The sequence below is a fragment of the Sparus aurata genome, chromosome 6, assembly GCF_900880675.1.
Source record: "Sparus aurata chromosome 6, fSpaAur1.1, whole genome shotgun sequence".
NCBI lineage: Eukaryota > Metazoa > Chordata > Actinopteri > Spariformes > Sparidae > Sparus > Sparus aurata.
In genome coordinates, this window is record NC_044192.1 from 3755087 (window position 1) to 3781564 (window position 26478).

At 39.7% G+C, this 26478-nt stretch overlaps 2 protein-coding genes across 2 annotated transcripts in view; both read left to right on the plus strand.

The window, feature by feature from the left end:
* The first annotated feature begins 732 nt into the window (after positions 1-732).
* On the plus strand, positions 733-3942 carry LOC115583296 (cytochrome c oxidase subunit 6C-1). The gene is made up of 4 exons (XM_030419982.1): positions 733-869; positions 2445-2558; positions 3509-3641; positions 3807-3942. Exons 2-3 carry the CDS (start codon positions 2454-2456, stop codon positions 3632-3634), a joined length of 231 nt encoding a protein of 76 aa, XP_030275842.1. The 5' UTR covers positions 733-869; positions 2445-2453; the 3' UTR covers positions 3635-3641; positions 3807-3942.
* Positions 3943-5208: 1266 nt separating this feature from the next.
* Positions 5209-26478, plus strand: part of LOC115583233 (serine/threonine-protein kinase 3/4-like) — a 28659-nt gene continuing 7389 nt past the window's right edge. The window contains exons 1-10 of the mRNA XM_030419866.1: positions 5209-5642; positions 9554-9634; positions 10897-11025; positions 11650-11764; positions 11878-12042; positions 12346-12513; positions 12673-12810; positions 13061-13192; positions 13640-13853; positions 24312-24463. Of these exons, the coding sequence (XP_030275726.1) occupies positions 5599-5642; positions 9554-9634; positions 10897-11025; positions 11650-11764; positions 11878-12042; positions 12346-12513; positions 12673-12810; positions 13061-13192; positions 13640-13853; positions 24312-24463 (1338 nt within the window). The 5' untranslated portion in view covers positions 5209-5598. The remainder of the gene's footprint in view (positions 5643-9553; positions 9635-10896; positions 11026-11649; positions 11765-11877; positions 12043-12345; positions 12514-12672; positions 12811-13060; positions 13193-13639; positions 13854-24311; positions 24464-26478) is intronic.

Below are 26478 nucleotides of genomic sequence, written 5' to 3' on the forward strand. Positions count from 1 at the left end.
TTTTGCAGTTATTCAAACTACAACCAACAGTTTGATTAACAGCAAAGAGATTTTGCAGAGGCAAAATAGTACCAGAAGTTATGAATTTGTAACATATTAGTATCAGTTGTCAGCAGAAGATGAATGGTGAAGAGGTTTCCATCAACACGTCTCTGATTGTTGATGGAGAGGGAATAATATAATCAAGCAAATATCTGGTTTGATTATACTGGCCATCTCCTGTTCTATCCTCTATTTTAGCATTCACATTTTAAAAAATGCAAAAAATATATAATCCAAACTAACCCTAACACAAACTGTACAGATGTCATATAAAATGAGCAGAACTGAGGTTATGAGAAGTCAGTTGTGCGCCACTCTGCCTCCCTCTTGTGGTCAGACTGTGTTACTACAACACATTACACATTTAGTTTTCAGTGCTTCTGTGTGATAAATGTGTCTTACAGTGCAGTTAAAGTCCTCCAGACACTATCAAAATAATTTATAAATAAATAAAGGCCCTAATCCAGTATTGTACTTACTATGATGTTCTTGAATCATAGCTCAATGATTTAAAATAGCGCCTTCTGATAGTTTACAAACTCTTAATATACATATAAAGATGCTTATAAGAAAAATAGCGCCGTGTTTAGTTTTGTGCCATATTCTTAATAAGTGTTGTTGCTCTGAACAGCTGTTGTCACGTTTTAAACACGTGAATTGTGCTATTAAATGCATGTCATCGCTTTCCTTGACCTCATCTGCCCTGGCTGACTTCGCTTTCACGTGACTTAATTTTGTCCTTCCGCGGCTCCGGTAGAGTCTCTTCCGGTACAGAGAAAGCAGCTGAATTGTGTTAGCGGTGTCTGTGAAGGTCGTGAGTCCAACTTGTGAGTATCCTCTAAAATACCACAATTCGAATGTTTCAGTTTGATTTTATATTGCAAAGTATTGATTGTTCAGATTAATAACGACTCCTGGCTTTTACCGTTTTCCCGGCATTTTGCCGCTTTCCTCTCAAGTCGCCGCTCGGTTAGCAGTTAGCTGCACCGAGCTAGCTAACGTTAGCTTATCGTGTTGCCGTTACCCTGCGTTGGCTACATGCTAACTGACAGCTCGTTCCTCTTTTTAACTTATCTGTTAGTGTAAACGATATTGTTACATGTGTGGAGGATATTAGTTAAGGTGTCTAGTTAATGCTGTTGGCCCTTAATGTCATTTCAGGGGTAAATTATTCTGTAGCAAGGCAGGAAGTAGTTTTCTGTCTTATCTTGTTAATGACATTAAGCTATTTTGACCCTTTGTCACAGCTATTCTTTAACTTAGCTTTGCTGCTGAGTGAAGATCCTTGATAATGTTTATATATTATGTGTGACACCACAGTGTAACACAGACCTGTTCCAGGAAGTAAAGCTACAGAGAGGTCACACGATAGTGTGTGTGTGTGTGTGTGTGTGTGTGTGTGTGTGTGTGTGTGTGCTGCTGACCTGACTTGGCAGCGGTGTCTGATGGCGGTCTGCCTGCAGGGACACATTGATTGACTTATGTCGGCCATTATTAATAATATCTGTATCTCCAACAGTCTCCTTTAAATGTCTGAATAATCTAAGAAGTAAAGTCAAACTCTAAGAAGTAGAGTTAAATTGACCTTCGAGTCAGAGTCTGAATGTTTTCATAAAGCCACAATGAAAATCCAGTTTCAGTTATTATTAATGAACAATTTCATCCATGATTTTGTGATATTGATTACGTCACTCCTCTAGAGGCTTTGTCGCACTATCTAATCTGAAAAAGACGATATGATTCTTGATAATATACAACTATGAAGAGCATTACATTTGCAGGATGTAGATTAAATGTATATTTATGATCTCTGGATCCCTTTAATGATTATTTTAATGGTTTATAGTTTGCATACAGGACAAATTACAACATTATCTACCTCTGATTTTGCCAGAAAACAACTGGAGACTTCAGTCAGATGCACTAGAATGATAATCAGGTGATACGGTCAATAATAAGGGCAGATAATAGAAAATTGAGGAACACACTTAACCTTGAGATGTTTCTGATGGACCAACCTGCACTCTGCATTTTGTCTGTGTGTGTGTTGGGATGAATGAGAGGCCAGTTTTTAAATGCTTTATTGTATGTTAGAAAGCGGTGTTGTAGTCTGCAAAAATAAATATAACGAGACGTAACATAATGTGAAAACATCTTGACAGCATTAATGCACAAAGTGAATTTGTCTTGATGTCGTATAGAAATAATTTTCAGATTGGCTTTATCATTACTCGAGCTATACAGATGTGTGTGGTGAATGCAGTTAACCTGTGAATAAGATATTTGCCCTGGTTTTAATTTCGGCTTTACAGTCTTTCAGTGCTGACCCTGATTTCAAGAGTTAGAGTGAGGTCATGATGATTGATTAGAACCCATTTGTATTCCTTTTTTTCCCCTCCCAGTGATCCATCATGTCTCTGCAAAAGCCTTTGATGAGGGGGATGCTGGGAAAGCGTCTGAGGTTTCACCTGCCCATCGCTTTCTCTCTGTCACTCCTGGCTGCGATAGCATTCAAGGTGAGAGGAGACAAATCCACACTACAGGCTTCATTCTGATGAAGCTGTTGTGATTAAAAAATTTCACCTAATCAGCGTCTGGACCAGAAGGAATCTAGACTTAGGAACTCATTTATCAGCTGTAGTTGGAGGTGATGACTTGGACAGTTAAACCTTTTCAAAAATGTAATTTGCCCCCACGTAAACCCGGCTGCTGATAGAGAGGCATCAGTGCAACTCTGGTTGTTTCACAGCTGTAGTTGGTGGTGATGACTTGGATAGTAAAACACACAGAGGTATTTCTACAATGCAGCTAAAGGTTATTTTATTATCGATTCATCTGCAGATTTCCAATTATTTTGAATTGGAAAATTCTTGTCACCGTGTCTTCAAATTTCTTCTTTTGTCCAACCAACAGCCCACAACTGGATTTAACAGACCTTAACTATTACTTATTGGACTAATTGTCACAGGTCTAGTTTGATAATGTTTGTCCATTTCTATCTACATATATAAGGTGACACAATATTAATACTACAATGGAAACAAATGCATTAACTCTACCCTTAAATATGTGTGAAGTGTGAATCGACACTTTCCTGACATGTCCGAATGTAAATGCGTTTAATCACTTTTCAACTGTACCCTGTAATTGTTAAAGTTTGTTCATTCAGAAACAACTCCACTTGTAAATGAAACTACAATCCAACATTTATCCGGTAATGAAATGTTTGTAGGTGTTGCACAAGATGGCTGAGGCCCCTGAACACACCGTGTCTTTATTTAAACCTGTCACAGTAACAGATCTTAAAGGGCTGAAAAAATGAAAGCTGAACACTCTGAAATCTGTCGAAGACTAAAACTCTGTTCACAGATGTTCTCTTTATAAATGATTGTCTTGACAGTCAGCTTTCTCTTTAGGTTTCAAGTTTAAACAGTGAATAAACCGACGTGTCCGTTGTTCCCCTCAGTACGCAGTGACAGAGCCCAGGAAACAGGCGTACGCTGACTTCTACAAGCAGTACGATGCCACCAAAGAGTTCAACGCCATGAGGGAAGCTGGCATCTTTGAGAGTGTGCGGCCCTCTGAGGAGTAAACACGCTGTGAGTGTTTCCACAGATCACAAAACTTAAAAAATACTGAGAGTAAACTTGGTTTCTGTGCAACATTAAGAAGAACCTCTTATACGTGTTTGATTGTATACTTGGTGTTATAAACACGTCAACATGTAGTTTTAATTGTTGTGTTTTCATGTTTTCTTCCTGCAGCTCTTGTTCCTTGTCGTTCATTCCTGGTCTGAGGATGAATTCCCTCTCGCCCCCTTGGATGTTATTTACTGGTTAGATGCGAACATCGCTATGCTGTTTTGTTCCTCTAAATAAAATATTCTATTAATGTAACGGCCTTCTGTCTCTGTCTTCTTCTTTTTAAAACATTATTCCAGATATTCTCTTGTTGTATTGTAATTCATTAGTAATGAAAACTATTATGTTAGCCTGAAATGCTGACTGCTGGAGTGTTACAGCTGTATGTTTGTGTATAAAAACACTACTTGGGCATTTTCTTAAATATTTGAACCAAACTAGTTTTAGGTTTGTAGAACAGAAACATACAGGCTGTGCAGAACTGACAAATACTGTGTCTTAATTCCATATATTATATTATTGGTATAAAGTAGATACTTATTTTTATATTGTGGAGTTTTTCCATGATAACCAGTAAAATAAAAATCGTAATAGAGTTAATTAATATATTTGTGAACTATTAAATTAATCTCCAAATATCTGTTTGAGTGTTTCTTTAGAAATAAAGTCAAAATCCTCTGAAGTTGATTCCAGATTCTTACATCTGAATATTTTCTGGCTTTCTTTCCTCAGTGACGATAAACTTACAAAACCTCATTCTGGCCCTTTTGTTATAGTTCGGTCATTAATTATGGATGTTGATGAGCATGAAAACAGTCTTATTTCATTAAAAAGGTTAAATCCAGGCTGTTGAAGCAGAAGGAAAATCGCAAGAAACAAAGTGACTTCCTACTTCAAAGTGACTTTACTTGGATAACCTCAAAATAACAAAGTAAATCTGACTTCCTAAAATCCTGAGTGTCTGTAAGAGAGGGAAAGATGTGCAAAGCAAAATTGTACACAGGCAGAAAAATACAATTTGGGATATGAACTGCCCCAATCACTGATAAATATAAAGAGAAACTGAACAACATGCTTACTTTTAATGTGTTTTCATGTTAATGTGTAGATGTGAGTGAATCCTGATTTAAAGATGATGTTTGTAGGTTGTGTCATCTACTGCCTGCCTGTGTGAATCTGTATGAGCCGAGATTGTTCTGATCCGTTTGGTTTGGCCTATTTTTATCCTATCTTGTACATATTAGTCTTAATTTCAATGATTTATTTATGTATTTTTACTTTATGTTAAAAAAAACTGTTCCCTGTACATTGAGAGCAGACCTAGCTGGAGATAAATCCCCTGTTTGTGTACTCGTACTTGGACAATAAAGCAGATTCTGGTTCTGATTCTGACTGAACAGGGCTGCAGTCCATTAATGGCTGTTCCCAGTGTGTGTGTGTGTGTGTGTGTGTGTGTTTGTCGCCCCCTGCTGCCGCCGTCCGGTACTGCAGCCTTTGTTCGGCCCGCCTTCCTGCCCACTCTTCTTCTTCTTCTTCTTCTTCTTCGCGACTCTTCCTGGTTCCTTCAACTGGATGTCACAGCGGCTGCCAAGCGGTCTGTCAAACAAGTCCAAAGTTGTCCAGACACGGGAGGAGGATGAACCCAACGGCGAGGAAACGGCAGCTGGGTGAAGACTTCGCACCGTGTAGACCTCGTTTCACAAAATGATAAACGGACGCGGTGTTTTTCGAGGCGACCAGGCGGCAGCAGCACGGACGCTGCTGTAACACAGCGGGCTAGCTGCTCGGCTAGCTGCTGCTAGCCACCTCGCGAGCTAGCAGCCGTTGGTCTGTTAACTGACTGTTAGCTTCGAGACGTTGACGGTCAAGTTTGTGATCATTCAAAGGACTGTTGGGGCGAACCGAAGAGGACAACATGGAGAATAAGAGCGGAGTGCAGATGAGGAATCACCCTCGCAGGTAAAACGATAAGATGAGAATGAAAACAAACGGCTCGATTTTTGACATCCTCATTGATTTTTATCTGTCTGGACGTTTGAGTGAAGTTCTGCCTCATAGCTGCTCACAGAAACTAGCTTGTGAGTGAGTTAGATCGACACTAACGGTTACATAACAGACACTCAGAGGAAACAGACTAATGAGAGATTAATGTGAAACTGGATCATCTAAATAATTTGTTTTAACTGCTCAGTTTGCTGAGTTATCTCGAGTTATAATCTGTAATCTGAGGGGTCTTAAATTAATTTAACACAGTGTTCACGAGCCTAACTGATCAGTGAGTTGGATCCATTTTATTTTATTTCATTGTAACTGTAATACAGCTGTTCTGATGATAATAACAGAACCACAACAATATTGGTTTTCATGCCAGTCTGAGGCTTTTAATTTCTGTAATCCTGCACTTTCCTTCTTCCTCTTCTTTTCTTAAATAGACATACAAACAAACATTTATCCACGAGTCCACTTCTTGTAGTATCAGTGTTTTGATCTCTTGTGTCTAATCCAGTCTCTTTGTCACTATCTAAGCCTGGTTGATCCAATTTAAAGCCTCACCGCTGTGTGTAAATCGGGTTTCAGCTGCTTTAATCTCGACAGGTTTAACTGAATCAACACACATCAGATAAAATGCTCTCCATCAGCCTTCGTCACCACGTGTGTGTGGGCTCAGACAGGTTGTCAGGTGGGTTTTTACATGACGACAGGAAACAGACCACACAGAGAAATGAGGCCGCTGGAAAGAGTTCACAGACTCTGGTTAAAAACAGAACAGCTTAGTTCAGTTAGTGAACTGAAGTGAGACTTTATAATCTCTGTAATGTGTCACTTTGTTCTCCTGTGTGTGACTAAGTCAGCTGTCATGTCTGTGCTCCACCACTCCCCGGATTATTAAGGAAATAAACCTGATTCACATTAATGTCAGGCAAGAGTAGAAACACTTTATACTGACTTTAAAACCCTTTTGAGAGTTTGTTTATTTGTGTTGATGATAATTTTAGGGCTCTACAATTAATCGAAATATCATCAAGTTGGCTTCAACTGGCCAAACACAATTATATATTGTGTTGTAGATATCGGCAGATGTAAAAACTTCTGTGTTTGAAGGACAAAATGAAGAAAAAGATGCTTTAGTTGATTTAAAATGATTAAATTCCAGTATAAGTTTATTTTTGCTGTGCACTCATGTCATTTTAGACAATACAAGTTTAAATATTAAGATGTAAAATATCCTCCCTCAGATATATCTTTGTCACAAATGTTTGTTAATCACATTTTAGGGATCACTGCCAAAAAAAAAACTGTATTTCAGTCACTGTGTTTAAATCAGAATTCGTTACTCCCTCATGTTAGTATGAACATCAGACTCCTGATGTAAGACGACGTGTTTGTTTGGTGCAGATCTCAACAAACGTCACTTCATCGTGATTCTAATAGTTTTTATTTTCAATGAAAAATATCTGACAACATATACTTTACACTGCTATCGATTAATCTGTGTTAGGCAGATATCTGCCTCACGATATATATGTCTGGCTGTAGCTATAATGATTGTAAACTGGATATCTGGGTTATCTTGATTAGATGTTAAAATAATCATTAGTTGCAGCTCCAGTCAGGGTTTATCTCACCTGAAGTCATTGTGTCATGACTCATCTCATCTCATGATTAATGTAGTTGGCAGATGAAACACTCATTGGATATGTGGCCTTTGTTATTTGTTACAGCACCTCTGCTTTTTTCCCCCTGGAGCATAATATTTTAATGCACAGTTACGTAATTGTTTTTAAAACCATTTTAGTGCAGTTGGTCTTCCTGCAGTTTGTTTAGTTTAGAACGTGTTTGTTTGACAGAAGGAAGTGAAGAGTTCCTATTCTGTCCATTAATCAGGAGGATGCCGGTAAAACACTCTGTTCTGTTGTTGTCACGTCAACTCAGTCATCGCAGTGTTTCCTCATTGACTTCGTGTTGGTGTTTTTTATATCAGTTCAGCCCCTTTTGTTGTTGAATATTTAGGTATTATCAACTAATTTACTTTGGTTGTGCCCTGACACAGTCTACATTACCAGTTTTAATAAAAGGTGTATTGAATCTCTCACGTCACACAATGTCAGTCAGCAGCTGTAACACAACACAAGATCTTCAGACTGTCAGTTGATCAGTCGCTGTGCCTCAGACTGCTCTCTGAAGTCATCATGTATGGAAAGGAGATTTCTGGTGTTTTCAGGTTTTGATAGCAGTAAAAGCAGTAAATGTAGAGTCGGATCAGTAGAAATGAAACTGAATTCTTGAAGTCAAATAGACGGTCTTAGAAAAAAAAAAAGTAGCCAAAGAAACTCTAAAGAAACTGGACGTTTTTATATTTAGTAGTATAAACATTTGGTGTGTCCAGTAGTTTCAGCCACAGCAGATCCACACATACATTTGTAGAAGTTCACAGAGTCCACTTGAAAAGCAAACTGTGGGCTGCTACGGTAGATTAGCATTTCAATGCTCAGCGCTGTCTCTTCTGTGGTTTGTGGCCTGAGGTTGAAACAATGTGCAGCTCAGCGTTTGGCCACACTGGGCAACGGATCAGATTTGACCCAGAGGCTTCAAAGAACGTCGTATTGACACAGCTGGGTTATAAAGTGACCACCTGACAGACAGATGGAGTGACTGAGACGGACTGAGGCTTCATGACCGTTGTGTTTTATAGCTTTTCAGTTTTTCAATTTTAAGCAAGAAAAATAAAATCGTTAATAAATCCGAGCTTTACAAACCGCTTAAGAAATCTTCCTGGTGGACACCCACAGACAGTGGATCCTAGTGGAGCAGCAGTTTGGTCTTGTGTCTTTGATTATTATTGACATAATTTAATATTTCTTTCTCTCTTCCTGTCGTCATACCAAGAATAGTTTGCCGCAAGCTGCATCTAGGACATATTTGGATCTATTTTTGTGAGTGTACTGAGTCTATTTCTGTCCTGACTCATCAAACTGGAGAATCTGGAAATGTTCTGTAGTACTGCTCTGCTCACATTCCTGGAGAGAGTAAAGGTGGACGGCTGCACCCAAAATAACAGCATGAATTAAATATTCTGCCTGGTTCTCGTCTGTTTAGCTGGCACATACTGACTGTCCACATGGAGACTGTTTGGCAACAGAAATAGCTGCAGTGACTCCTAAAATATCAGCATTCTGAGATCTCAAACTATTTTACTGCAAACTCATGTTACAGCAGAGTAATACGTCAATATATTACCGCTTGCAAAATAGTTGATTTACTCCTGATGTGAACTTGTATCAGTGTTTGTAATTGGACAGATGATGGTGTAGTCGTTGCATACTTCACAATAGAGTTGTTGATGTGTGGGAGTGCAGTCGTGAGTGTACAGTGTGAACAGAAGGGGCTCAGCACTCGGTCCTGAAGGCCTCCGGTGTTGAGCACTAATGTAGAGGACAAGTGACTGCCAATCTGAACTGTTCGAGGTCTGCTTCTGAGAAAATCAAGTATCCAGTTAGAGTGTTATGTTTTCCAATCAGCTTCATGTGGAGACTGAAGAAGTCAGCATGCGAGAGGCCTCGTTTGTTTTTCTATAATGCTCACAAATGCCAAAGATTCTCTGGTTCCAGCCTCTCAAATGTAAAAATGTGTTTCTTTTGTTTCTTTTATTTTATGCGTGCAAACAGTTCTTCTTTGGGTTTTGTATTGTTGGCCACACAAAACAGAACACCCGTCTAATCAATGAATCGAGGGACTTGACAGCAGATTTATCGATGAGACTTAACAGCAGCCACACCCTGAAGTATTCACACTGAAACCTTTCAGTTTCTTCTTCCGTCTCCCTCCTCTCTGTCTCCACCACCTCCAACCACGTCTCTCTGTCTTCACAGGCAGCTGAAGAAGCTGAGCGAGGACAGTCTCACCAAGCAGCCAGAGGAAGTCTTTGATGTCCTGGAGAAGCTGGGTGAAGGGTGAGTCACGTCGGCTCAGTGTTGGTAAAGACGACGGGTGACACGGAGGATCAACACTCCCACACTCTGATAAATGTGAACGCTTGTGTCTCCACATTCCTGTCTGTATTTAAATGATCAGCTTTTATTTCCTCTTTCTCTCCTCCGCACTTTCTCTGTGACCCGTTCTCTCGATTTCTGCCTCGTTTCTTCTCCCTCTTTGTTCAGCTCCACCTCTCTGGCGCCATCAACATAAACATTGCCTCTTCATATCCTGTTTCTCAACGCACTTCCTGTTCTGAGCGGCTGATTGACGCTGTGGCTGTGTGTGTGATACACTTGTCGTATTGAACAACTAGCTCTACTTAATAACCTCCCAGTGAATATAACTCAGACTCTGTGTGTAGTTTCTTTCTGCATCATAAAACAAGCATCAGCCACACTCGTGTTAATGTGACTAATAATCACACTGGTTATGTTTAAAGTTGATTATTGGATCATTTTCTCCCTCTCAGTTCTTTTTGTCAGGTGAGAACAAACTAAAGAAATAAGAGAATAATCGGCTTCAGGAAAGAACATCTGAAGTGACAGATGTTGACAGCTGACAGACGTCACTTCCTCATGATTATAAAGCAAAGTGTAACACAGCAGGAGGCAGAACGATATCGTACAAAACCATAATAATGATAATTATATTTTAATTATTTTGACAAATACTTGGATGGCAACATGATTAACTAAAAGTGTGAATGATGGTGACCTGATGAACTTGACATTATAAAGGCATTTAGGTTCTGTCATCAACCTTAAAGTCTTTTCTCTTGTACGTTCAAGCATTTGTTACAAGCATCCATCGTCTGTTTGAGCATCTCATCTGCGATTCTGCAGATGATTCAACCTGTTTCTGCTGTAAAGACATAGAGAGATTTACCATTTAACATTTATTTATATTAAAGCACAGGGGTCGGGAACGATAGCGGCAATAACAAATTAGGTGAACATTTAATCAACTAACGCCACACCAGATGTCTTTAGTATTTAATAATTAAAACATTATTTAATTGTAATCATTATTTTAGCGTCCAGCTTTGCGTGTTGTAGTGAAAGAACAAGAAAGTTATCACAGATGTAGACTTTTGTATTTCAACAAAAAAATCTAAGAATAAATCTACATTCCTGAGTATATTACACATGACCAGCCATTTTACTTTTTGGTCGCAGGTTAATTTACAGGTAACACAAACATTTAACACAACAAATGAAATGTCTTTGTGTGTCTGCAGCTCGTATGGCTGTGTGTTTAAAGCTCATTATAAAGAGACCGGGGAGATTGTGGCCATCAAACAAGTTCCTGTGGAGTCTGACCTGCAGGAGATCATCAAGGAAATCTCCATCATGCAGCAGTGCAACAGGTACACATGCTTTATGCGAATATATATGTACTGTTAAACAAACACACATCTATGTTATATTATAAAATATTATAGTTGGTCATATGAAATTAATGGCACTTTTGTGATGCTGTTGTTGAAATGAGACTCAAATATCAACGTTTATTACAAATAGCACCTTTTAAAGATGTGGACTTTATTTGACTTACTCAGAATGCTGAAGCTTCGTTTTATGTGATGTTCATATTAGCAGCTGATTATTATTTTAAGACAGACATGAAAGATTGTGAAGCTGTCTGTGGAGAAGACAAAGTGGAGGTCTGCTCCGTCTAAAAACATTTCTGTTTGCAGCTGCCTGTTTTAAATTAAACGTGGGGCTATTTCTCCACATCTTCGACTGCACTGTCATCTTTTTATATTGCCTTGTTCTTTCAGAATATCTTCTCTTTAACGCCCTTTATGTTTTATGTAAACCACTTTGCCTATTTGCCTTGTTGCAATAAAAATAAACTTACCCCAGAGGACAGTGTGGTGGAAGTCTGGATGAAAATGTTCTTAAGTTAACGAACAAAAAAATCCTTGGATATTAAACTGGCTGAGTGAATCATCTGTATCATCCTGAGTCTAATCTGTGTTTGTGTTCAGCCCACATGTTGTGCGGTACTACGGCAGCTACTTCAAAAACAGCGACCTGTGGATCGTTATGGAGTATTGTGGAGCAGGATCAGTGTCCGATATCATCCGAATACGCAACAAGACGGTGATATAATACTCACACACTAAACACTCTTACACTCACACAGTTTGTTTAGATCATGGAGTATTTGTGTAAGTGTACTGACGTGTATGTGTTTGTGTGTCTGTGTGTTGTAGCTAACAGAGGAGGAGATAGCCACCATCGTGCAGTCGACTCTGAAGGGTCTGGAGTATCTGCACTTCATGAGAAAAATCCACAGAGACATCAAGGCAGGAAACATCCTGCTGAACACGGAGGGCCAGGCCAAACTGGCTGACTTTGGAGTTGCTGGACAGCTCACAGTGAGTGAATTAAAACGATTATATAAGAATGAACTACGACACAATTTATGCAAACGTTTAACTCCAGCTTGAGATACTGAATCAGTATCAGTGCAGATAATGAGCTAATGAAAAGAACAGGTGTTTATTTTGAATAAGATCAGGTTCCAGAGTCAATTCTGATTTTTATAAACCTCCTTGTGCTTTCTTGATCTGTATTCATTCTCTCTGTAAGAGAGTTAGACATCTATAGAATCTATAATGTTCAGTTTGGATTTAACCATCTCTCCTCCATCTCTCCCTGTCTCCACCTCTGTTCCTCAGGACACGATGGCGAAGCGAAACACGGTCATCGGCACGCCGTTTTGGATGGCTCCAGAGGTCATACAGGAGATCGGCTACAACTGTGTGGCCGACATCTGGTCTCTGGGAATAACAGCTATAGAGATGGCTGAGGGGAAGCCGCCTTACGCTGACATACATCCCATGAGGGTGAGAGAGTCTGTACAGTTCGTTTGTGTATGACTGAAAGAGTTGTTTTATGAAGACAAAAGGCCTGAAAGAAATGAAAAGTGTATTATTTCCATTGAGTGTTTCTCTGTGGATGCCCTCGTTAGTTCTGGGTTTACTGAATAATGTTTCCTCTTCCAGGCCATCTTCATGATCCCCACCAACCCTCCTCCAACGTTCAGGAACCCGGATCTGTGGTCCGAGTCCTTTAGAGACTTTGTCAGCCAGTGTTTGGTGAAAAACCCAGAAAATAGGGCGACTGCCACACAGCTGTTACAGGTGAAATTCTTCCTCTCAGCCTGAACTGACAGTAGTAGCAGCATTTGCCAGCCAGTTTGGTTATACACTCTGAGAACAGGTTCATTTTAAAGATGGAACATCTCGGTGAAAGCAATATCTCAATTGCATTTTACTGTATTTAAGAGGCATTAAATGCGGCCTCAGATGCTACTATAATTGCTTGTATTTTTATTAGTGTGCAGCTTGACTTAAATCTTTCTTGGCCACTCTTTGTCTTTCTCCACGTCAGCATCCATTCATCAAGTCGGCCAAGCCCAACTCCATCCTCAGAGCCCTGATCACAGACGCCATGGAGATCAAATTGAAGAAGCAAGAGGAGGCAGAACAGAGAGAGCTAGAAGCTGATGATGATGAAAATTCAGTACGTAACATTGTTTGACTTGAAATGGACTTTGTGAAAGCTTATTGGGATCCAAATAACAAAGTGGTCACTTTTCTTCTTCAGGAAACGTACCAAATGTAAAAGTTTCCAAAAAAAAAAGAAAAGGCCAAACAAGCCAAAAATAAAGGATCAGATTATAAATTAAATCTTGTCGCTTATAATGAAATAAAAACAGAGCAGTCACAAAGAAATGGAACCAGAAAGTAAATTAAAACAATCAAAAAGGTTTCAAAACAGCAAAAACTAAAAAATCATTTATGTGAGAATCATCAGGGACTTATTGAATGAAAATCTTTTAATGTGGGTTTACAAGGTTTGATACAGAAGTAGAAGCTCTATGAATACAATAAAGTGTGTTCATGAACATGATAAGTGCCGTCCTGACATGTGTTTAATAATTCTTTAACCTCTGCCGCTGCGTTTCAGGATGAGGACGAGGTGGACCAGGGGACAATGGTGCGGGCGGGAACAGGCGACTCAGGAACCATCCGGGCTGCGGGTTCGTTAGCGAGTTCACTGGGTGGTACGATTCGGACTATGATCGAACACGATGACACTGGAACCATGCAGTCACAGCTGGGCACCATGGTCATCAACTCTGGCGATGATGATGATGAGGAAGAAGCTGGTACTATGAAAAGTAAGACCTTTTTAAAGTACACTCACATACGCGTAATGTGTGTCCGTCACTTACAGTATGTATATTCTATAGAGTTAAACATGTAGAGATGTGTTACACAAATATAGGTCATCATGTGTGACCAAGACAGCAAGGAACTGGCTCCCAGTTAACTGAACAAAGTGTAAGAGGAACCAGCTGATGAGGAACATGCTGACGCTACATTCAAACATAGTTACTGTGTGGACACAAGCTGATTGTCACCACATCTGAGCCTCCGCACAGACTGAAACTGTGTTCATATCAGACATGTTACCCAATGAGTTCTGTAGTTATTAACATATTTGACATGATGAATCCTGGTGATTTATTAAGGAGGATCTGCTCCACAAATGAGAGCTGTAGTTGTTGAGCAATGAGCAGCCAATGAGAACCATGCTCAGTGATTTGAAGTGGATGTTGTTTATGAAAGTGTTTGATTGATTGACCGTGTTTACTGTTTAACATTTCTGACATAAAGTCTTTTCATCCTTCTGGAGTAGAATGATTCTGTGAACCAGCTGCTTGTTGTTCATCTGCATTTAATCTTCAAGAAAACAAGTGCTGCTGCTGAGTTCCTGTTTTATCCACTAGAGGTCACAGTAAGACCGTCACATTGAAGAGGAGGGTTCACTGACTGATGGTGAACTGGTGGACAACTGTAGTGTGTGTCTGTTTTCACTGTATCATCTTGTACATGTGCTACAAGACAGGAAATGAATGCTTTCATCCACCAGTGAGAGTAGCTGTTGACTTCCAGAGTTGTTTTTGTTGTCCCTTTTATAGGAAATAAGGAATAGTGATCTTTCAATATGTCCTCTTCCTGTTTATTTGTGATTCAGGGTCCTAAGCACAAAATGCAGGTAGATGTTTTGGCGAGTAAATCCCTGCTGTCTGTCTCTGTAAGTTTCATCACAGGGACTTCATGTTGCATTAATCTGCACTTGAATGCACCTCGTAAACTCAGAAATCAATATGCAGATGGCCACAGCAGTTGTGTCAAACTGGAAAGGTTCTAATTTTTTCTTATTTTCCCATCTTGGAAGACATTAACCTGCATCTGTTGTTACTTTAATTCGTTGGTTAGTTGGTTGGTTAGTTGGTTGGTTTGTTGGTTCGTTGGTTGGTTAGTTGGTTGGTTCGTTGGTTCGTTGGTTGGTTAGTTGGTTGGTTCGTTGGTTCGTTGGTTGGTTAGTTGGTTGGTTCGTTGGTTCGTTGGTTGGTTAGTTGGTTGGTTCGTTGGTTCGTTGGTTGGTTCGTTGGTTGGTTCGTTGGTTCGTTCAAATATAGCAATATCCCATTAATTTCTCTGTGGGCAGATTTTGACCACAAATCTCAAAAACTGTTTGATTCAATTCTTTTTAGTGATATTTGAATAATGCATCCTCGAACAATTTACAGTATTATTTCTCTCAGATTTCTCTCATATCCGGTCAAAATTTGTATTGTGACTGAAATATCCCTGTAAACTGGATTGATGTTGATATAACTGGAAATTAAATCAATTCAGTCTAGTGAATCAGAGTCTAATCAATTTGGAAAATCTGGCTGGTGTTTTCTTTCAGCAGGCTGAAGTCTCATGAATATGAGATTAAACTTAAAATGATTGTTTCCAGTGTAACACTGTTATCAGCCTTTGTTGTAAAATAAGCTCTCTGGGCTGTTACAAAAACAAACTCTGGCTTTGTGGTTTACACAGTAACGTAATGTCCAGTTTTACTGATTTATATTCAGTGACAGGCCAAATTAATGCAAACACTTGCAGGGATGGATACTGAAACCCGACATTAAACGTGTCCCGGGCCTAAATCATGAAACACAGCAGCATTGATGCACTCCGACGTTAACTTTTCTTTTATCTGTGCTTTTTAGAGTTGTGGTGTAATTTGTTATCACAGTGTTGTGGCCTCTCTTCTGCTGAGCTCCTCAGCATTAACACACAGAGCGAGTCAGTAAACAGCAGAACTGAAGTTGACTTGTGTTGACACCAACAATGCTCGTTACTGGTAGTGCACTAAGTTCTTGTCAGTACTCAAACAATAACTGTAAATGTGTAAATATGAAGAAAGCAATCTGCTATGTCTCATTGATAAAATCTTAATACTTAATAGATATGATCAGTAGATCTCCTAATTTGGGACACGTCTTTGATTGACTATTTTAATCCTTGGAGGACAAGTGAATATAATCAGTATAACTACTGGGACAGATAATAAACCAGCTGTGGTCCTGAGGGCCTGAATGAGAAACAACTTCTGTTCAAAAATATGGTGACTCATAAACTTCTGTCAGTATCCCACTTAATACAGTGAATATTTTACCTTCTGCTGGACTGTGTCATTTGTTCAGAGATGTGTTGGTGCTGCTTCAGTCTGTTGGAGTCTTTTTGCAGTGTGGGAGTTGTGAGCGTTGGATGTATTGGCTGCTTTTGGAGTCTCAATAAGAGTTGGACTCTCTTGTTCATCAGTGCTGGCAGCCTGTGGGTGTATTTTATGTGTTTGTTTTTATGTACTAAGAATTAACCCCAATGAGACACTACAGCACAGTGAGTTTGTTGGATGTGTGTGTGTGTGTGTGTGTGTCTTTGCCCTGTGCGTCTCCAGTAATGCACACAGCTGATCTTTGTTTTAGTTTGCTGATGAAAACAAAGCTACTGTGAAAGTTTATGTCAAATTATTAAAACGCCTACATCGCATCTATTGAGATTTATGTTTAAGTCACTGGAGCCTCGCAGTAGTTATGAGCACTGACAGGAATAGGCAGCATGTGGACGCCCTGCAGTGTCCAAAACCGTCAAAATAGTCTGAAGTTATAAGGACAGAACCGCCATGTGATGAGCCGAACATACAGGTGGAGTCCACACTTGCGCAAGATAATCTGGAAAAAGACATTGATGTTCTGTTTTTCCGTATTATTTTTTGAAGCTTTGTGCAGCTCAAGCCGAGTGTCATGTTGTTCCTCTATATTAGAGGCAGACGTCTCTGTGGACGATATCCCAAAACATTCTAAATGGATAAACAGCACAACACGCAGAGGAACGTTACATATTGTGATTCTGGGGTGAACTGTTCCTTTAAGACCAACACAGTCGACATGAACATGCCGAGAGATGCATCCATGTAGAGACACACGCACACACACACACACACACACACACACAGACTTAAAAGTCTTTCAGTCTCTAAAACACATACTCCTAAATCTACACACACACACACACACACACACACACACACACACACACACACACACACTTTGTCTCCTGTCTGATGTCTGACTATTAAGTTAGTATCGATCTCAACTGCTGGCAGTTCAATCGACATTAACACAGGAACATTTAGAGATCATAATTACATTAGAGCCCAGATACCCTTCAGTTCAGTGTGTGTGTGTCTGTTGTGTAATGTGTGTGTGTGTGCGTGTGTGTCTGTCGTGTAATGTCTGTGCTGCCTGAGTGCTTTTCTACAAAGTTGTGTGTGTGCGCGTGTGTGTGTGTGTGTGTGTGTGTGTGTGTGTGTGTGTGTGTGTGTGTGTGTGTGTGTGTGTGTGTCACAAACTAATGACCACAATCTGATGCTGAAGGAGCCTTGAGGATTGAGATAAGATATTAGATAAGTTATTGATCCTCTCTAATGGTTCCGAATAATAGAAAGCCTTTTAATTTACACTGATTAGCCTCTAACCCCTTACTGACTAGAATCCTTGATAGAAGTCATCTGTCATTGTCTGCTGCACTGCTTCTCTAAATCATTCACAATTGGGTTAAGTTAATTAATTGACAAATGCATCCAGCAGGATATTCAAATATGAAACTCCAACCTTAAAGTCCACCACAGAACACAGAGGTATTTTTCCAACAGATATCGTGAACTTTGTTCATCTGACAATACAGTTTTAAAGAGTTTTTTTAAAGTCCTACTTTGTGCGCTCCCTCCAGACCGCTCCCAGGAACACTGCACTGTTTTCTCTTAAATCTCACTTATCAAAGTCTCTGTGAATGTTTCCACAATGATTTGAGCCTTTCCTTCCTTTTGCAACTTGTTGCTATACCTCGGCTGCTGTATTGAAAGGCCTCCAGTCTCTGTTAGTGGAACTGCTCACATGCACTCATTAGCTAGCATGCTACCTGTAGGAAATGATCGTGGCTGACTGTGCTATGCAGGAAAAAACTACAATAACTGACTTCTGGTTGTTTTCAGGACACTGGCAAAAACCTGTGTTTTTCACATCACGCAGTATTTTTACCTCACATTTCTACTTCAATGCGGGTTTAAAAACCTCATATTTAAAAATAGCTTGACAGATCTCTGAAGGTCTGATTTGATGTAAATCTAAAAGTAGGGGCTTCTTAATGGAGCTTTTTTTCCTACTGATGTTCAGCAGAAAATGTGTTTATCCATTGTAGAAGAATGCAGTGATGAATGAATGCAGAGCTGTGATGTCGCCAAGATCTGTGATTTATAAATGACTCTATACCAGGACATTAGTTCTTCTTTAACGCCAAAACACTCTTTTCTAGTTACAAGATGATATTTTTAGGGTTTTATTTCAAAATGTCTTCTGTTGTTCTCTCCAGCAGTGACACAGACACAAACATCAGCAACAAAAACCCAAATATGGACACATTTCTGGCACTTTTATTCTTTTTCTCTGTCTCACTCAAACATTATGTGAACAGCAGCAACATTCAAGTGAAGTGATTCAAACTTTCCATTTGTTGTTTGAGATTCATGTTGATGGAAACATTATGTTGACATAAATGAATTATTTAAATTGAGTTTTCCATTTCTGAGCCTTAACAATGTTCTCTAATCTTGAAATGCGTAAAGCTTTGCGTTGTCATTACACCGTCTCAAGTGTAGATGAGACAAGAACAAGAACAAACAAGTGGATTTTTTACACACACTGAATATAAATACAGTAGTGTATTTTCATTTACTCTCGAGTTAAAACGATTTAATGGCTCGCTGTACCTGCTCAGCGCTCACATCGCTTTACTCTATTAAAGTTTAATTTTGTTTTGGAGAAGGAGCAGATGGTCGTCCTCTCCGGGGTCCACTCTGCTTCGGCCTTCATTTTAAGTTCAAACTGTATAAAAGCTTTATTTTCCTGTAAACTTGTGGTTTATGTTCAGCCTGGTTTAGAGGCTGCAGAACAAAACATTAACGCTGCTGGAGATTTCCCTCCTACTGAGGCCTGGAAACAAACGATATACACTAATGCCATCAGCAGTCTGTAGTTTGTCAGGATAAAGACGTCCACCGCATCGTTTATTTGCGTCATTAAATCTTCTGCCTCATCTGACTCACTCTGGATGTCTTTGTAGCACTGGATCCATCTTCATTTTAAGCCAGAATCTTCCTCCGAGATAAGGAAACATTTAGGCTTTTTAATTGAAGTAAACACAACAACGCCAACTCCCCACAGGGATGAGACCGCTGTGAGGTGACATCTGGTCTGATTGGTCGGAAAAAAGGCACAGCAGAGAGACGAGCAGAGCGAGCAGAGCGATGGTCTTGTCAGTGGGTGACTAACGATAATGATGGAAACATTTTTACCATTGGTTTATATTCGTTTTTTTATGTTTGCTCCTTTTGGTAGAAGTCTAATCAGCTGATCAGGAAGCCTTTTCAGACCTTTTAGTGTCTGATACAGTTTTAAATTGTGATTAATCACCCAGCTGCAGTTTAATATTTAAATGAGTCTGTCATGTTCGTGGCTGTGTCCAGAGCCATGTTGTCTGTTGTTTTCTTCATCGTTGGGTTATCTGTCAATTATTTTCGCATTTGATCAGCAGTTTTGAAAAAAAAGTCCCCAGTGTTTCCCCAAAGCCCGAGAGTACTTCCTCAAAGGTCTTGTTTTGTGAGGAAGAAAGAAACCAGAAAACAACCTCTGCTGATTGTAGAGATCTTCTGTGCTGCAGGGTGTGTAGTCTCTTTGTAGCAACATCCACATTTGAAGCTTTGTCAGGCTGATGATGATCTCCAGGTGATTGTCGTTGCACCATGTGATGAAGCTCTCTCAGTCCTCTATACTCTTCTGTAAAAATAGACTTTAAGTGAAGACATGCTGTTTTTTCACTGTAAATTATTCAATAGAATCATACATGTCAATTTCACAACGACTACCATTCACCTAGAACTACATTTAATACTTTTTATGAAGTTCTTTTAAAGTCTTCTCTACATATTTTATGAGTTTGGACGGACATGGATGTAAACAGCAAATTGCCTGGTTTGCGGAGGCATGTAATGCAGAGCGGTAATTCTCTTCCAGTAAAACTACTCTTTTCCGTACACTTATCATGCAGTCTGAACCATCTGCTGTCAGAATGTAGAAGAAGGACGAATGCCTTAATGAGATCTATCAAACAGATGATTTCATTTGAAAAAGACGAATGTAGTGTGGCAGCGGCTCAGCTGGTAAATCAATACATCACAAATCTGAATCAACCTCTTGAGTTTTGAAGCATCATCGAGCTCCCGTCATCTTTTATTTCTGTCTCTGTTTACTGCTCAAATAAATGCTGCGAGGAAAAAATGGCAAATTCACTTCCAGCATGAGAAAAGGTCACATAAAAGTATTAATGCAGTTTCTGCATCTACATCTCTCCTCATTTCTTCTCTCTTCCCCGCACTCAACAGTCTGTTTGTCATGTTACCCACTGATTTTCTTGTTTTTCAGTTTGATTTATTAGATATAAATATTTTTCATCGCTTAGGAAAAGTAGAAGTGGTAAAATTCCCAAGATTCTTTCCACCAGTATAAGTTCAGATGCTTGTGTAAAAACAGAATCTGGTAAAAAAAGAAGGACTTATTCAGCTTCTTTGCTCCCGTAATAGTAATGGAGTACAGGCTCTGAAATGTTTTCAGAGTATCACAGAAATAAGTCGAAGTCAAAGCTAAATGAAGCTCGTGTCATATTAATATAATTAAAGTTAAAGGTAGAATCAGTAGGATTTGTCCCAGCTGTTCCTGAACGCACCACAAAGACAGTTGATTGTTGAGTCTCATTCCCAGGACGTCAAACAGACACATGTTGGGTTGGTAAAGCGTCCCGAGCAGCAGCAAAGAGAGAAAATAAGAATATGTAGGCAGAGTGCTCACAAGCATGATAACTAATAAAACCTCTATAAAGTGTAAAGAGAAGACAGTCAAGATATCTGTGTTCAGATGTAGAGAGGAAAAGTCAGAAGCTGTTTCTTAGACAAATAATTTAGACCAAATCTGGATGTTGGTGTCAGGAGGTGTTCGATTATATTCTCACAAAGATTTATTTTATTTAAATTTTTCCTTGTGGTTCCTATGAATATTTAAACAGTTACACCAGCACCATGTGAGGTCAAACAAATCAAGTGTCCCTTGTGTGTGTTAAAATCTTCAACCTAATGTTGTCAGCGATGTCTTTAAAGGGAAGGCAGAAATTTAAAGTGAAGAATCATGTTTCTAAACCTCACGTGGTGCACAAGTCCATGTAAAAACTCTCCAGTCTCACACTTACTCACGTTGTGACTGCGTTTTTTTTTAAAAGAAGCCTGTTTGAGCAGAAGCTTGGTTAACACTTAGTAATTCAAGTTACATAACAGGCAGATTAGCTGAAAGAACGATGGAAACAGCAACTTTGCTTTCTCAGAATTATAAAGATCTTCAGTGCAGAAAGTTTACGTGCATGTTTTTACACCATAAATCATGTCGTTTTAATTACTGCGTGGGCTTTTCTCACCATTAACCTTTTTCCCCTTGAAGATGTGTGACACTGATACAAATCATCACAGTAATGAGAACACCAACACAGCAGTTCAAAACATGTGACAGAAATATATCATAAGGATGTATATATGCAAAGGCATAAAACAAAGCAAAACACTGCTCAGCAGCTTGCTTCCTCCACATGGGGTTGGCATAGCAACCAGCAAAGCACAGCAGGTCACAGTTTACAAGGATGTGAAGTACAGTTGGAAAGAGTCTTTGACCAGTGAGATAATTGCTTGAGTTTCCCAACAACACCAGATACCAAGCTAGATAAAAGAGATGTTAGATCGAGGAATTTATGTCTCTGACCTTCTTTTTATCTGATTATGATGAAAAAAACCACCATATTGGGAAGATGGTGACTGGTTTTCTTAAACAATGGCTTCTCTAAAGGTCACGCTCTTGGCAGCCCAGTCTGGTGCGGAGGCACCTGGCAGCAGAAATGTTGAATAAACAGCCATTAATTACTTTTACAGTCGGGAGATTACCAGACTTTAAAATGATTCTTGGCTCAAGTGAAAATAAACCGAGCCACAAGTGAGATCAGTGATGCGACGGTACGGACAGTTTCTTTTTAATCATCATTATCCAGCTCAGAATACACAAAGCTGACACATTCTCACACACATGAAGTGTCAACAGATGCTTTGTTTCCTTGGAAAAAGGTTTAAAGTTACATGAAACAGTTTCTGACCACATGTGGGCGAACAGAATTGGTTCTTCTATTTAGATCTGTACGAGCCCAGACAGCCAGCCTGATGTCAGAGAACTAGAATCTGATGGTTGCATTTCATGAGTTTTTTGTTTTTGTTTCCCGTTGGCATCCCATCAGCCTCCAGACTTGGAGAATCTGTAACAGGCAGGCAGCACTGTTGTTCTCCATAAATTTGCCAATTGTGTGCACATGAATGGTACATTTTAGGGCATTTAGCTGAAGATACCAGTGAATGTGCATCTCGAGAGGAGTGAATCTTCATCAGCTGTGGCTCAGCAGAGGGACTGGAGAGCCAGAATTTCTAAATTTGTCATCTTTAATATATCTGCCAGATTACACAGAAATGTGTGGTGAGGGAGATTCCTGTTTATAAAACCCAGTTTAAGTGGTGGCGCGCGTGTGTGCGTGTAGACTGATCTTGATGGATTCCTGTGTTTTGGTTTTTTGTGTTAGCCATGCTGAAGTGTCCAAGAGCTAGATACTGAAACCCTTTCACCTTCTGCTGGACTCTGGAGGGAGCCAACAAACAAGAATGTAATCACTTCAGACAATAAAGAACATTTAAAGAGGTCATATGATGCTAATTTTCAGGTTCACACTTTTATTTTGGGGTCCTAGTAGAATAGGTTTACATACTTACATTGAAAAATTGCATTTGTTGGATCAAAATCTGTCTTGGTCTTTAGTCCAGTTATTCCTTGTCCACTTCAATAACCTGATCATTGGAGATAAATTGATGTTATTGCTCTATAAAGCAGCTCTAATTTCCTCTTGTTATGATGTCAGATTTGCCCTCTCCAGGGGGCTAATAGAGGACTGCACTGTCAAAATCAAACAAAGCTTGGAGGGACAAGATGTTGGAATAAATCTGTGGACATATTTAGCGCATATTACACTGTTAGGGTCAACTTAATAGACCATAATAGAAAGTCAAGAACATGAATTAATTGAAACGGCATGCCATCCACAGCGTGGCTCAGTGAGAGCGTCCTGTACTGCAGGTGTGGAAACTTCAGCCTCTGCAACACAACAGCAGCTTATTAAAGCCGTTTATCACACTGAACTACACTGATGCACTCGTCGTTTCGCTCCATTCATGGACTCACAGGGGCAAGATTAAAGATGCAGAGAAGAATATGCCCAGTGAACCAAGTGTTGTCTCAGTAACTTCACACACTAATTGTCCTAATAGCTGTTTTTCTTTTCCATGCACGTATACAGATACTAACACGCTCACACATACAGTGAATCCTCCCACTCATTACCTACAAACAGAATGAAAGTTCTTTTTAAAGTTTCTCTTGATTTTATTGGTTCTTTTGTTGCGTTGTTGATCCTTTTTTGGTGCAGTTTGGTTTTTTGTGATGAAGTCTGTTATGTTTGTCAAAGACGAGAACAAACGACGTCACAGGAAGATCTCTTCACTTCAGAGATGAACCGCGGCTGTAAAGGATTTTTGCATCTTCACTGAGAGATCAAACCCTCTTGCTGTTCCTCCCATTGTGCTGATTTGCTTAATTAAATTAGTTATTTTGGGGAGAGTTTGATGCTTTTGAATTCCCCTTATAATGATATCTCTGGTGACTTGTTCTCTGTAGCAGACATGAAGGAGGTGTAGAGGGTTCTGGTCTGGTTTCTGTCACCTCATGTAGCCTTTAGCTGACTGAAAGTTGTGCCTGCAGTGACTTAGATTCATAACATTATACATGCTACAGATGTACAGTGCCTTCTTGTAACCTTCGTATATTTCATATAACCTACAGCATTAAATCCCACTCAACTTAGTTATAAGACACAAATAACACATTTCAAGTTGAACACAAAACATGGACTGCTTTTCCTGTAGTAAGGTCCAAAGGAAACAGCGGCTCTAAACTTGTACATGAGCCGTTGTGTTCTAACAGTAACTGTAAATGTGTTGCAGCTCCAGTATCGCTGCTGTCATAACATAAATGATGATTGTTCTCTTGCAGGGAGAGACGAGACGATGCAGCCGTCCAAGCCGTCCTTCCTGGAGTACTTTGAGCAGAAAGAGAAGGAGGCCAACAGTCACAATGACGGAGGAGGAAAAGGAGACAACTACGCAGACAACCGTAAACTGCCAGCTGAGGGAGATCTTCAAGTGGTGAGTTAGAAACACTGATTTCTTTTACTTCATCAGCTGTTGGATCGTGATTAGCCACACGGGCGGCTCCTTTCTGTCCAGCTTCAGTCACTATTGCCTTTTTCAAATCAACTCTTGATCTCAGGGGTTCTTAAGACTTTGATTCCGTTGGACGACCAGCAGAAGACAACGGGGTTGATAACACATTGTGGTTGTGCAGAGTGGCTAATTTCATATAAGAGGCCAATGTTCAGTTCTGAATTTGTTAAAGGTTTTATTTTTGTCTCAGTGAGTTTTCATCATTTCACAGGTGACTTGGTTTTAGTTTGTTATGAACAGAGGTGAAGATTTGTTGTTTACGTGCCTCCGCAGTTTGACTCTCTTTGTTCTCGTCCTTCTGGCTGCCTTCACGTTGTAGTTCGGTTAGCTGAGTCGTCTGAGGGAAAGCATATTACAGAGAGGGCAGCGGTTGTTTGTCTCACTCAAAGACATTTAAGCAGGACAAATGGCTGCTGCTGGAATTAAATATTTAATATGTGACCTTTAAATGCGAGGTGGTTTCTCTTACCAGACCACCCGGCTCCCTGCTCACTGTACAGGCTTCTTATGTCTCCTCTGCTGCAAAAATGTACATGAACAATTAAGCTTTGTTTCTCAGCAAACAGGGCAACAGTTTATTGATTCATCTTGTTCTGCAGTTGTTATTGAGGACAGATTTAGTAACGATGAAATCGTGTTTGTGCTGGGAAATGTTCAGTCCTACGATTGTGTGTCGGCATGTGGTGTGTGTGTGTGTGTGTGTGTGTGTGTGTGTGTGTGTGTCTCTGTGTGTGTGTCATTACGTGCACCTATTGAGACTTAGATCTGTGCCACTGTGTGTTTTTAGTTGCACTAACAGACAGTGACAGGTAACCGCTGGCTGACCCTGATTCTCAGTGTAGTTCTCCAGAGTCACTGTGAACACACATGCTGTCACACAAACACACACACACACACACACACACTCAGAAGGAGCATAATGTTCAGTAGGTGTATCACACATCGCTGTGACATCAACACTGTCAAAGTTAATTGGTGTCACACACACCACATGTTATCTTTCATAATAGAAGAAATTATGTATTGTGTGTACACACACACACACACACACACACACACACACACACACACACACAGGTTACAGAGTATTAAGCAACAGAAACTGGAAAACAAAAGCCCGACTGAAAGGCCACATTAAATACTTGTGTGCTGCAGAAGTGGAACAACTTGCAGAAACTCTTGAACACAGACTAGTTGATCGCTCAGTGTGAAAAGAGATAAAGTGATTAAACTGGAATAAAACATCAGTCTTGTAATAGACAGTGAGTGATACGTTTGTAGGTGTTTTAATTGTAAATGATTTGACCCTTGTTGCTTTGTATGTATGACACATTTGTGTTCTTTTAAATGTACTGAAATCTTTCTATTGTTTGTGTATTTGTATTGTAATCAGGACGTCATTGTAGAGGAGGGCTTGTTTTCTGTGGCCTCTCCAGGTTTAAAGCTGTAATAGTAAGATAATGATAACAGCAGAATGCAGGAAATAACTCACACATTTAACTGAGCATCTTTTAAATGCAGCGATGAACGGGCGGCATCGTTCATCTGCCCGACCCTTCTCTCCACTGCTCGCTCAGTCACACACTCGCTTCATGACACACACACATTTTTGTTTTCAAAAGAAAATGCTGAAGCAACTCACTCACGATCACTGTGCTCATTCATCTTTAAACACTTCAAACTACATCATATCCAACTATGAAATAAAAGCCTGAAAGTAAAAACTGAGACGCAGAGAGCTGTTTAGATAGAGATGATGCATCGTCTCGTCTGGTCACGTCGATGTGAACCGTGCAGATCGGCACATTGCAAAGTCTCAACTCGTCTCATCATGAATCTTTGGTCTGAACGGGACTTTACATCAGTGTCCTGTGTTTTTGTGTCCTGGTTGTTTGACTTTTGAATCTCTCAGGTGAAAGGAAAGTGCCTCAGTGTTT